The sequence below is a fragment of the Nothobranchius furzeri genome, chromosome 4, assembly GCF_043380555.1.
Source record: "Nothobranchius furzeri strain GRZ-AD chromosome 4, NfurGRZ-RIMD1, whole genome shotgun sequence".
In the NCBI taxonomy this organism is placed as follows: domain Eukaryota; kingdom Metazoa; phylum Chordata; class Actinopteri; order Cyprinodontiformes; family Nothobranchiidae; genus Nothobranchius; species Nothobranchius furzeri.
Window position 1 is genome coordinate 85,526,638 of NC_091744.1, and position 12,428 is coordinate 85,539,065.

General features: G+C 40.5%; 1 protein-coding gene across 1 annotated transcript; it reads left to right on the forward strand.

The window, feature by feature from the left end:
* Positions 1-1,361: 1,361 nt before the first annotated feature.
* On the forward strand, positions 1,362-11,981 carry cetp (cholesteryl ester transfer protein, plasma). The gene is made up of 18 exons (XM_054733433.2): positions 1,362-1,497; positions 1,661-1,872; positions 3,356-3,470; positions 4,046-4,177; positions 4,668-4,738; positions 5,880-5,967; positions 6,049-6,118; positions 6,186-6,246; positions 7,848-7,939; positions 8,008-8,107; positions 8,227-8,306; positions 8,422-8,472; positions 8,548-8,700; positions 9,145-9,212; positions 10,030-10,072; positions 11,371-11,443; positions 11,551-11,636; positions 11,710-11,981. Exons 2-18 carry the CDS (start codon positions 1,728-1,730, stop codon positions 11,785-11,787), a joined length of 1,506 nt encoding a protein of 501 aa, XP_054589408.2. The 5' UTR covers positions 1,362-1,497; positions 1,661-1,727; the 3' UTR covers positions 11,788-11,981.
* Positions 11,982-12,428: the final 447 nt, after the last annotated feature.

Below are 12,428 nucleotides of genomic sequence, written 5' to 3' on the forward strand. Positions count from 1 at the left end.
GGGGGGCTGGGATCCTGTTTCCCCCAGCGAGAGCAGCCATCTGGCGCTCAGCCACTGTAGCCACAGGTGGGAGGGAGATCTCTGGAAAAGCGCAGAGCACATTGACTCCTGCAGGTTGATGGCCTCGCCAGGCGGAAGTCCACCAATCTGAAGGGGGGGGGGGGGGGGGGTCACAGCATCTGTGCATTCCTTCGTGGGGGGTTTAGTTGCTTGCAGCTCAAGGCTACCAGGGCGTCAGATTCGGATAACAAGACTTTGTTTGGGTCAGGCTGAGATAATTTTCCTCTCTGCCTTCAGTTTTTAAACTGATCATTCCGGTCCTTCAATTTTGGGTTTTTAACCTGTCCATACCGTCCGGTGACTCTCCGAGATGACATGGATTTTGCGCACTAATAGCGGTATCGCAGCTAGAACATTGTCCAGCTTACGAGTCACCTCGAGTAACGTCCCAGTCTGAGAAGTCTCCACACGGACGGTGCTTTCCGTGGGTGCGGGTCGCCCTCCAATCGCTCCCGTCTTCCCAAATTTCCAGAAAACTAGTTATCCTCCCACTCCAATCAGGAGAAATCCAGTGATCATCAGGTTGAATATCAGCGCCAATCTGGCGTGTTGGAGCAGAGAAACAACTAAAACACACTGATAGGAACTGTCTAGGACCAGACTTGACCAGCCTTGCTGCAATAGTTCACATTTTCACTAACTCAGCAGCTTCGGGGGCCTCCTTAAATAAAGATCAGTGGTTAGAGCTGATGGAGTTCTGCTCTGGAGACAAAAGCAGTGAAAACCTGGTTGCGTTTGAACAGGAACGTGGCTGCATGCATCCACGTGCTGCTGTAACCCATCAGTACCACATATTTTAGTTCCGTTGAAAATATTTCACCATATACCTGGATTAATGGAGATGTGAGTCACCTGATCTCATGTTTCTCAAACCTGTTGAAGCTTCACGTCCATCTGGGCCGTCTCCAGTTTTAAATCCAGAGCTTTGGTCTGTAAACCTGAGCATCCTTTTGTGTCATCAGTTTAGTCAGATAAGATGCTAAAAGTCAAACACGCACACACACACACCAGTGACCTATTGCTTCACCACTGGTTTATTTGCTATTTAGACAACCGCCTTCAACATAAAGGGAACCTACAAGATCTGCAGCTGAGGAAATTGTAGGATGGGACAACAAACCTCAGATATTTGAAAAAGAAATCCTCTTTCATGCGATTTAGCATCGATGATGTTGGAGAGTTGATTAAATCAGAAGCTAAACCACCCAGATTTGTTGCTTCTGTTGGAGCTCTGATTCACCTGAGAGCTCAGGGGAACTAGCGACCTTCACTCAGCAGCTCCTGGATCTGGTTTCACTGGGAACCTGTTAAACCTTCTTTGTTGGGACCGAGCTGGAATTGTGGGACTTCTCACCGGGGAAGAGCAGAGAAACTGCAACGCATTTTCTTCTTTTTTCATTTATTTTACTGAGTTTGTTTCAAACGTTTCTCTCTGAGGTACGTGCACTTCTCAAAGTGACAGAAGTTTTTTATAAATCAGAAATGGAAAAGAATGATTTCGTCAGTTTGAGCCCTTCAGTTTGCTTTTCTAGCAGAGGTTCTGAGTTGTACTTTGACCTGTTTTTTTACCTAAGCCTGAGTCATTTGTCCGTTCTTTCAGGGAGAGGATCAGACTAGCTGTTTGTCTCTGATCAGGGTTGTAGTGGAAGTGAAGCATCATAAGAACGATGCGGCATGATGTTTTCCCACCTCTGCTCCGGCTCCTGCTCCTGTCCATGTTTGGAGCGGCCCACTGCTGCCTGCAGGATCCGGCTTCAGCCTACAAACTCACTGGGATCGTGTGCAGGCTCACCCACCCTGCTGCTGCCGTGTGTGAGTACTGACCTCCTACTAACCCCTCTTACTCCCAATCAAAGCTTAAATCTAAACAAAACTTTTTTTGGGGGTCCTTTTAGCTTCTCAAAGGCAAATTATCTCACAGATACCAGAAATCAGGCAGAAAAAGTAGTGATTTTGTCAAAGTGAGGGTGAGAAAACATCTGTACGAGTGCAGCAGTGGTCCATAGTTTGGTAACTTGTTCACATTTTCCAAATCAAGCATGTGAATCATCAAAACAGACTAAATGACTTCTTAGAAAGTTTAACAACAAAACCTGTTCTGGAGGTTTCAGTGTCGGTGTGACAGATTTATCCCATTGCTTTAGAATAGAATAGAATAGAATAGAATAGAATAGAATAGAATAGAATATTCAATTTTATTTATAAAGCGCCAAATCACTACAAGAGTCGTCTCAAGGCACTTCACATAATAAACATTCCAATTCAGGTCAGTTCATTAAGCCAATCAGAAAAAAAGTTTCCTATATAAGGAACCCAGCAAACTGCATCAAGTCACTGACTAGTGTCAGTGTATTTACAGCAATCCTCATACTAAGCAAGCATGTAGCGACAGTGGAGAGGAAAACTCCCTTTTAACAGGAAGAAACCTCCAGAGAATCCTGGCTTAGTATAAGCAGCCATCCTCCACGACTCACTGGGGATGGAGAAGACAGAGCGCGCGCGCACGCACACACACACACACACACACACACACACACACACACACACACACACACACACACACACACACACAAACACCAAGCAATGTGTCTATAGTTCTTTTGTGATTTCTTAGTACATATTCTATTTGGTGAGAGATAAACTTTATTGTATTTATCCTAGTGGATCTATAATTAAACGGCACATTCAATGTCAAGTTATTATCAGGTGAGGGAGTCCTCTCCTGAGGGTGGGTGGGATGGGATTTCCAAGATGGAGGTCAGCTTCACCACCATCCATTTGATGGACATTACAGGCAAAGTTCCTGTTTTGGAACACATCTGTTTTCCAGCAAAACTGTATTTTTAAAGTATTTTTATTTTCCTTTTGTTTATCAAAGAAATAAAATCAAGACTCTTTGTGAATCTTTGAAAACTACCATTCAGATCTCCTCATTCTGAATAAAGTTTTGCAACATTTGTTTAAAAAAATGTTCAAATTAAAATTCTGAACACATTTCTCACATCAGTCTTGCTACCTGTAGTCTTCTAGGCACCGAACCAAACTGGACGAAGTCGCTTTAATACATGCACTAAACCTCTGAAAGCATTAGCATTTCTCCTATAATACAGGAAGCCTGCTTTTTCCAATTATCACGTCATCTAGCATCTTTTAAATGATTTTTCCAGAAAACCCTCTGCAGCATATTCCTATTTTCTTTCATATTTAATATGCAGGCCAAAGGTTAATGATCTGCACGTTGCTGATGAAACGGATTCTTTCAGAACCAAAAGGAGATGTTTCTCTTCTGTTTCAGTGAACGAAAAAACCACCAAAGTGATCGAAGCAGCGTTTGAACACGCTCGATTCCCAAGCATGCACGGAGAGAAGTCCGCTCTTCTCTTAGGCCGACTCCTGTATGGCCTGGACAAGTAAGCAAACATAAATAAATAAATAAATACATACATACATACATACATACATACATACATACATACATACATACATACATACATACATACATACATACATACATACATACATACATATATACATACATACATACATACATACATACATACATACATACATACATACATACATACATACATACATACATATATATACATACATACATACATACATATATATATACATACATACATACATACATACATACATACATACATATATACATACATACATACATACATACATACATACATACATACATACATACATACATACATACATACATACATACATACATACATACATATATACATACATACATACATACATACATACATACATACATACATATATATACATACATACATACATACATATATATATACATACATACATACATACATACATACATACATACATACATACATACATACATACATACATACATACATACATACATACATACATACATACATAAATAAACAAACAAACTTCATGGAATCAGCTCATTATGTCTTTATTTTGACCACATCAGTTTGGAGGTTCGCAACCTGTCGATTGGCCGGAGTGAGTTTGAGCTCCGTGCCGGGGAAGGCATCGGACTGAAGATCAGCAACGTGTCTGCGGTGTTTGGGGGGACCATCCAGTATGGCTACGGCAGCTGGTTGTGAGTCAGAGTGTGTGACCAAGGAGAGCCAAAAACACATTTAATCACCGCCACTATGGGTTTAAAAAGCGGTGATGCTAAAAACGGATGTGTAGCGCTTGATGATGGAGACGACTTTTTGATTTTTACCCAAATTTTCCAGATCCTGAAATCCAAGCTTTTTTTTTTATAGAAAACTTTTTTCACAATAAAAGAAAACAAGATTTATATATGTAATGTGTTTAATTTTTATTAAAACAAATAGCTGAAAGTTTCGTAAATTTTAAGCGTATAATTTAGAATCAAGTCCCTCTAAATCAGAGGTGTCCAAACTTTTCAAGACGAAGACCAAATTTTTTTTTAGATGCTCAAGAAAAACCTCAAAATATAAAAATAAACGTGTTAAAATAAGTTTGGGGGCCACACAAAGACACTCTGGGGGCAACAAATGACCCTCCCAGAGGACGCTTACATGGATGCTAGTCATGTTTGTTGTTTTTCCTTTTTTCAGAGTCAACGTTAAACAAACTCTTGATTTTGAGATTGAGACTCGGATTGATCTGGAAATCAACCCAAAACTCTGTGAGTGATTCCTTTTTCACCTGAGAAATCCAAATCAGTCCTCGGATGCCATCATGCATCTGAACTGTTTTCGCCTTAACTCAAGAGTTCATTAAAGGGACATTATGGAAGTGTGACAGCCAAAACATGTATAGAAATAATAAATGTCTTCTTCATACATTCTCCTGCAATGCCCTGGTCCTGTAGAATGAGCCCTGGCATTTTTACTGTGATTGCCTGTTTTTCTGTAAAATCACAGAAAAAGAGAGATGCTCGGGTCGAGCAGGCTGCTTCATGCGCGTTCACGCTCAGGCATCGCCCGTAGCATTTGCTATCCGTAGCTTTAGCAGCAGAGAGAGAGGCAGTGCCACTTTGTCGCTGTTCCTAACGCCTAGTGACAAAGCTAGCTACATTTCTGAGGACCCTTAGCTACTTTCTGTAGAACTTTCTTCTAGATATTTCCTGCTAATTAGCAACAAAATAGCCATTTTCACTCCGAACCGTTCTTTGGTTTGACGTTGTTTCACCTGTCATCAAGGATATAAATGTTACAGATACAAAGAACCTCACTGGCGCTCTAGCTCACCTAGTAAGATGTCTGACTCTCATGCAAAAGACCTGGGTTTGATTCTGGATTGAACATAGTTCATTTAGAGTTTATTTTTTACATTAATGGTATATTTTTTTTACAGTAAGATGCCCAAATTTTTATTTGAGATTCGCCGAACGGCATTGAATTCACAGATAAAAAAGATGTGGGTTCAACTTTCATTTTGGAACAATTTTTCAAGCAAGGGAAGGGAATGATCTGAGCATGCAGGAGGACTGACCCATCATAAACCTTTGTCGGCTGTGCTGAAGAGAAAGGTACAGAACCACATTATTTAATTAATTAGCTGCACGTTCTCCTGTCCTCTGTCCTCTGGGCCACACACACACACACACACACGGGACTGTCTCAGCTGTTATTTTCATTAAGGAGTGTGCACGTACAGCATGCGCGCCTCGTGCACGAGCCTACTATTGAAGCTGCCGTTACACTTTTGGCCTGAGGGGGCGATCGCGAGCATAAAAAAATTCAAAAGTCCGTAAAGTCCCTTTAATACTACTTTAGTATTGTTTTAGTATTCCTCCTTTAGCTGTTCTTTTATCTTCTCCTCAGATTGTGAGAAAGCAAGGGTGGCAGCAGACACGTCGGATTGCTACCTGAAGTTTCACAAGTTTCATCTTTACCTGCAGGGAGACAAAGAGTAGGAGACAGAAACAGTCCCAGAGCAGATCGTCTAACGGGGTTTGAGCTCATTCACTCGTGTTGTTTTGTTGTTGATCAGGCCGAACTGGCTCAAGAGGATCTTCACTGACTTCATCACCTTCACAGTGAATCTGTTCATCAAATTACAGGTGAGGTCAAAGGTCGCAGACTGGTATGGTCGTATGATCAGACTAAAACAACAAATGTCGCACACAGGTCTGCAAGGAGATCAATAATGTGGCAGACATACTGGCCGACTTCATACAAGACACAGCAGGTGGGAGACTATCTTCCACATCCGGATGGCGTCTTAGCTCGTTGATGCTTACGTGCATGTTGTAAAAGTTCAGCAGCTGAATCTGACACCGCTCTGAGTGTTTACCTTGTGCTCGTGCACAAATAAATGTCTGCTTCCATCGTCTTTGTGCAGGAGCTAGCTGCAGGTAGAAGTTCTGTTGTAGCATGCAGCTAGCCTGGCCTGCCAGACTTGTCCTTCCTACACAGAGATCTAGAAGCATGAGGATGGCCGGCCAGGCTAGCGTGCATCACCTTTGTCTGGATCTTGATCATATTTGTGTCGTATTAACTGTATTTCGGTAGTCTTAAAGGCACCTTAGAGATCTTTAGTAGAAGGAAACCAAAAAGGCAGTGGAAAAACAAAGTCACCTTTTCCCAGTCCGTGCAGTTACTGTTGCTAGTAATAACATCCATCGGTAACGCTTCTTTTTACAGTCCCCTAATTAATAAGTACTTACATGGTAATTACATAGTAAGTTAAAGTGTATTAGTGTGTAATTAAAGCGTATAATTGTAATAAAGTGTAATTATTGTTTAAAGCAGTGTTTATTGGGAATGATTAATAAAAATAAAAACTAGAATTGAACCTGAGTTTCATGGTAATAACTGTTTAAGAACTAGAAACAATAATACAAATTAATTTACTATGTAATTACCATGTAAGTACTTAGTAATTAGGGGACTGTAAAAGGAAGCGTTACCCATCCATCCGTCCATTCTCCTCCGCTTATCCGGGGTCGGGTCACGGGAGCAGCAGCCTAAGGCCCAGACTTCCCTCTCTTCGTCCACTTGGTCCACCTCTTTCGGGGAATCCTAAGGTGTTCCCTGGCCAGATGAGAGACGTATTCCCTCCAGCATTCCCTGGGTCTTCCTTTAGGTCTTTTCTTGGAAGAGGTGTCAAGGAGGCACCAGATGCCTGAACCGCCCCACCAAACTCCTCCTGATGTGGAGGGGCAGCGGGTCTACTCCGAGCCCCTCCCGGATGACAGAGCTTCTAACCCTATCTCTAAGGGAGAGCCCAGCCACTCTGCGGAGAAAACTCATTTCGGCCGCTTGTATCGGCGATCTCGTTCTTTTGGTCACGACCCAAAGCTCATGACCATAGGTGAGGGTAGGATCGTAGATCGACCGGTAAATCGAGAGCCTGGCCTTCCGCCTCAGCTCTCTCCTTACCACGACAGACCGGTACAACGTATATTCGATTAGCGATAACAGATATCCTCTAAGGCTTTTACACCCACAGTTATAATCAAATCAGTATCGGCAGGTCAGGACTGTATAGGGAAATCGGTATTGGCTTTCAAAACCTGAATCAGTCCATTTCCAATATTTTAGGCTTTTTTCATATAAAATTCTTCTTTCATTTAATTCACGATGCCACAAGAAAACAAAACATTTGCTGTAGAGTTTTTGCCGTTAGCAGAAATCTTGTTGTAGAAGACAAAGCCGATTCTTGGTTGTTGATGCAGTTTTAACTGAGATTAAATTAAGATTTTTTGGGTTCGGATGCTTTAATTTTGACTCCAGAAGTCCCCGTTAACCTCGACTTTTGAGGGCCTGAGTGTTTTTGGTTATTTCCAGCTGATTTCCTGCGTGATGGAGGCATCAGCGTGAACATCGGTGTGACTTCTGTTCCTGTCATCACAGCCAACTACATAGAATCATACCACAAGGTAAACAGCTATTGTCTCGATTATTTGTGGGTTTAAAGAACGATTTATCCTAAAGGTGATCCTTTCAGGGGCTGACTAACTACAACAACACATCTTCAGAGATCAGCGATTCTGTGTTCCATCCCAGCCAGCTGACTGAAAACAGGATGCTTTACTTCTGGTTCTCAGGTGAGCAGCTCTTATTATGATGTGTTTAAAATCAGAAATCGATCTTCATCAGGAAGATTGTTGACTTGATGAGATTTATTTTTCTGATAAAGTCTTTAAATGTGTCCTTATGACTCCAGATGAGGTCTTCAAGCCTTTGATTGCTGCTGCGCATCGAGACGGTCGTTTCCAACTCAGCCTCTCATCAGAAGAGCTCACTGTGGGTATCAGTTAAAAAGCAAATTGAGGTTAAAATTACTTGCAAATTTTGTAAATAAATGATAAAATCACAGACGCACTCACTAGACTCTGTGCTTGTGGCAACGATACTTTAGGGTCTTTTCCGGACGAGTCTCTCCAGCATCATGCCTCTAAATCTGGAAAAGGTGAGAATGAGAATGTGTGCAGTTCCCTGAAGCAATCACCTTTATTTGTGTTTTTGTTTGTTTGTTTGTTTTTAGTGTCTGACTGAATCGGCATCTTCAGAGCTCCGGGTTTGGAGTTCATCCGTTCCTTTTCTTAGCTCCTCCACCTCGGGAACGACGGTCTGGGCCCAGGCGTCTGGAGAACTCTACTGCGAGGGTCGAGACACGGCGACACTCCTCTTTCAAACGGTAAAATCAGATAAGACACAAATATCTGTCGTGGTGTTTTAATCAGGATCAACTAAAGGAAAACACAAGTTATTGATACGGATTAATTATAATTAAATAGTTTTAATGAAAATGATGGGATTTAAATAGGAATGTAAACGATTGTGAGCTTGGGGAGGTTGCTTTTTCTTTTATTGGATGCATTTAATATTTCTAATTTGAAACTATAAGTAGAGGTAATTAGCGTTTAAATTATTACTAATTCTGAGAAAATCTGAAACATCAACTTGCTTGAAGATGAACAAATGCTGTTCTTCACCAGGAAAAAACTAAATCTTTATTAAAGTTTTTTATTTGACACGAGGATTTTATTATGCTTTGGTGCAAATTGTTGTTCTGTCTCTGAAAATTCAAGTTCATTAAAATGTAGGTAATTAATATTGTGTAAATGTTCCTGCTCTTTAGGATGTTTCTGTAAATGTCACAGCTTCCTATGCTGACAAGAAACTCTTCCTGCACGGTCAGCCGCTGCAGTAAGAACAGTTTTTATTTATTTTTGTGTTTTTACTAGGGGGTGGAACTCAATTAAAAAATAATCTATCTAATCAGAGGCTTTGGTATTAATTAATCTTGATTAATCAAATTTTAATCAGTCAAGAATATTTACCCCCAAGTTATTTGTTTTATCAAAAATGATGTTAGTGAGGTACAGAAGACAGACCCACACTTTAATGAGTAACAAGGTCCATTTGATTACTTTGGTCTTGTTGTGAAGGTAACTACTGTGATATTTGTTGGCATTTGTAAATATTAGTATTTGTGTGATTGATGAAGTATAATTGGGCATGGAGCATTATAGATGTTGTGTACTGAACTGAACACTAGGTGGCAGCAGAGCACTGCTAATATAAATAGAGGCGTAGTGTAGAGTTCTGGGGAAGTTCTGCTGAGAGTTACAAAATAAAAGCTGCTCGTGTGCTTGGCCTTCCTGCTGTAATAAGGTTCATATGGATGAAGTTACTGCCTGTGAGTAAAACAGTTTTTTTCCGTTATTCGTGAAGAGCGATTGGTAATCATTCATTTTAATTTAGTTGTGTTTGGAGTACGTATAAAATATGATATGGTCTTGTGGCCCAGGTTCTGCAGTTGTTTTAGAGGTGCAGCTTGATGATATTTATTGATCTATAGGGCATAAATTATGATGCTAAACTTTTTTGACTCCTAATTGTGGAGGCGCTTTAGCTCAAGCATTAATTTCTTTTTAGCATTCGTTTTTTTCTAATTAATTATTCATAAATAGTGCATAAAATTAACCACTTGATGATTGTGATTTTTTTAAAATATTCATAGGATTACTGTACGTCGAGCTGAACTTCCCTCACAAAATCAGCAGGTAAGAGTTTATATTAAAGTTTGTTGATCATCTTTTTACTGTTGAACTTTCTGTTATTTGCCTTTAGCAGATGGGCGGAGCCGGATCAACATTTATCTTTAATTAATCATCATATATATATATATATATATATTGAGAAAGCATGGCATTGCCTTCCACTTGTATGCTGACGACTGTCAGATCTATGTCCCTCTAAAGAAAAAAGGCAGAAACCTCATACAGCCATTACTACAGTGTCTTGACGACATAAAGGCTTGGATGTCTGTGAATTTTTTAAAATTCAATGATAAAAAGACTGAGGTGATGATTTTTGGTAGTCCTACTGAGACACCCAATGTGTTTGTAGATTCCTTGGCCCAGTTTGTTAAACCAACTGTCACCAACTTGGGGGTCAAAGTGGACTGTGATCTGAAGTTTGAACATCAGATTAAGGCGGTGGTAAAATCTGGCTTCTTTCACCTCAGGCAGCTGGCAAAAATAAAGCCAATTCTTTCACGGCAGCACTTTGAGACAGTGATCCACGCCTTTGTAACCACTCGGCTGGATTACTGTAACGCACTGTACATTGGGGTCAGTGCATCATGTATTAGTCAGCTACAGAGAGTGCAAAATGCCGCAGCTCGTCTTTTAACTGGCACTCGAAAGTTTGAGCACATTTCCCCTGTTTTAGCTTCACTTCACTGGCTGCCCATTTCTTTTAGGATTCATTTTAAAATTATTTTATTTGCTTTTAAAGGTCTTCATGGCCTTGCCCCCTCTTATCTCTCTGATCTGATACAGCCTTACACTCCCTCCCGCTCTCTCAGGTCTGCTGATCAGCTGCTCCTGATTGTACCCAGGACTGAGCGTAAATTTAGAGGAGATCGCGCTTTTGCTGTTGCAGCCCCAAAACTGTGGAACGAACTTCCTTTAGAGATAAGACAGGCCAGTTCCTTATCTGCTTTTAAGGCACTCCTGAAAACACACCTCTTTACCCTGGCTTTTAATACCTTGTGAGATGTTGGTTTCTATTTTTTATTTTATTTTAGCTGTTTTAGGTGATTCAAATGCGGTTTTATCAAGTTTTATCAAGTTTTTATTTTTAATATAGGGCTAGTTTAATTTTATGTATCATGTGTTTTATTTATCTTTGCTGTTTTCTTTCTAGTCAATTGTTTTAATGTACTTTCTGTACAGCACTTTGTTCCTGTGCTGGGTCTTTTAAAGTGCTTTATAAATAAACTGGATTGGATTGGATTGGATCATTATCAGTGTGATAAAATACCACCACATTCCAAAATATCTCCTCCTGTTTCCAGACTTCTGATGAGGCCCAACTAGAGTTCATAAGAGAGGCTGTGGGGAAAATAGGCGTTCCTAAAGTTCTGTCTGGTACCAAACACACTCGCTCAAAACAAACCACAACTTCCTGACACTAACGGATACGTTTAGGTCAGTGTTGGTTAACTGATGCCATGTTCTGGTTTTCTGTGTTTCAGTTCTTCAGGTGCAGCTGACCAGACTGTTGGATAAACAGGGCGCTAACCTGTTTGACATCATTGACCCTGAGGTGCTTCATCGAGATGTAAGCGTCGCTCTTTATTTTGTTTTTCCATCTGAATCTCTGCAGTCAGTCGTCACTCGCTTTTGTTCTGCAGGGTTTCATTTTGACTCAGATGGACTTTGGCTTTCCTCATCATCTCCTCGTGGACTTCCTGAAGAAGACGCTGCAGTAGCTCGGCTAATTCTGAAGTCCTGTTAAAAAGAAAATATAAAACAAAAATAACTCTATGTGACGTTTTTAGATTTTAAATATAACTTGAGCTCATTTTCAACTCATTTCTCTTCATTCTGTTATTTTCATGAACTCATCTTTAAAAGTTATTTGTTTCAAATCTGTGAGAAAAACAAATAAAAAGCTAAAAAAACAGTTTTATTCTTAAAGGTGTGTGTGTGTGTGTGTGTGTGTGTGTGTGTATGCGCGTGTGTGTGTGCGTGCGTGTGCATGTGCGAGTATGTGTGTGTGTGTGTGTGTGTGTGTGTGTGTGTGTGTGTGTGTGTGTGTTTGTGTGTTTGGGGGAGGGTACATTGGAACTTTGTCCCCCCCAGTTTGGAAATCCTAGCTGCGCCCCTGCCCCAGGTGCCAACACACTAATTTACCTTTAAATTGTCTCACAATTTAAAGGTAAATTGACATTTTTTTAACTATAATAACTTTGTTGTCATTTGCATTTATTTTGGTTATAATAATAATAATAATAATAATGCATTGAACTTATATAGCGCTTTTCTAGACACCCAAAGACGCTTTCCACACACTCTCACATTCACACACTGCTAGTGATGGTAAGCTACTTGTAGCCACAGCCGCCCTGGG

What these genes read in the sequence shown, in the direction of transcription:
- cetp (XM_054733433.2), top strand. Translation starts at nt 1,728, where the DNA reads ATGCGGCATGATGTTTTCCCACCTCTGCTCCGGCTCCTGCTCCTGTCC. An exon ending in CCACCCTGCTGCTGCCGTGT is followed by an intron (nt 1,873 to 3,355) that starts GTGAGTACTGAC and finishes CTTCTGTTTCAG; the next exon opens with TGAACGAAAAAACCACCAAA. An exon ending in TATGGCTACGGCAGCTGGTT is followed by an intron (nt 4,178 to 4,667) that starts GTGAGTCAGAGT and finishes TCCTTTTTTCAG; the next exon opens with AGTCAACGTTAAACAAACTC.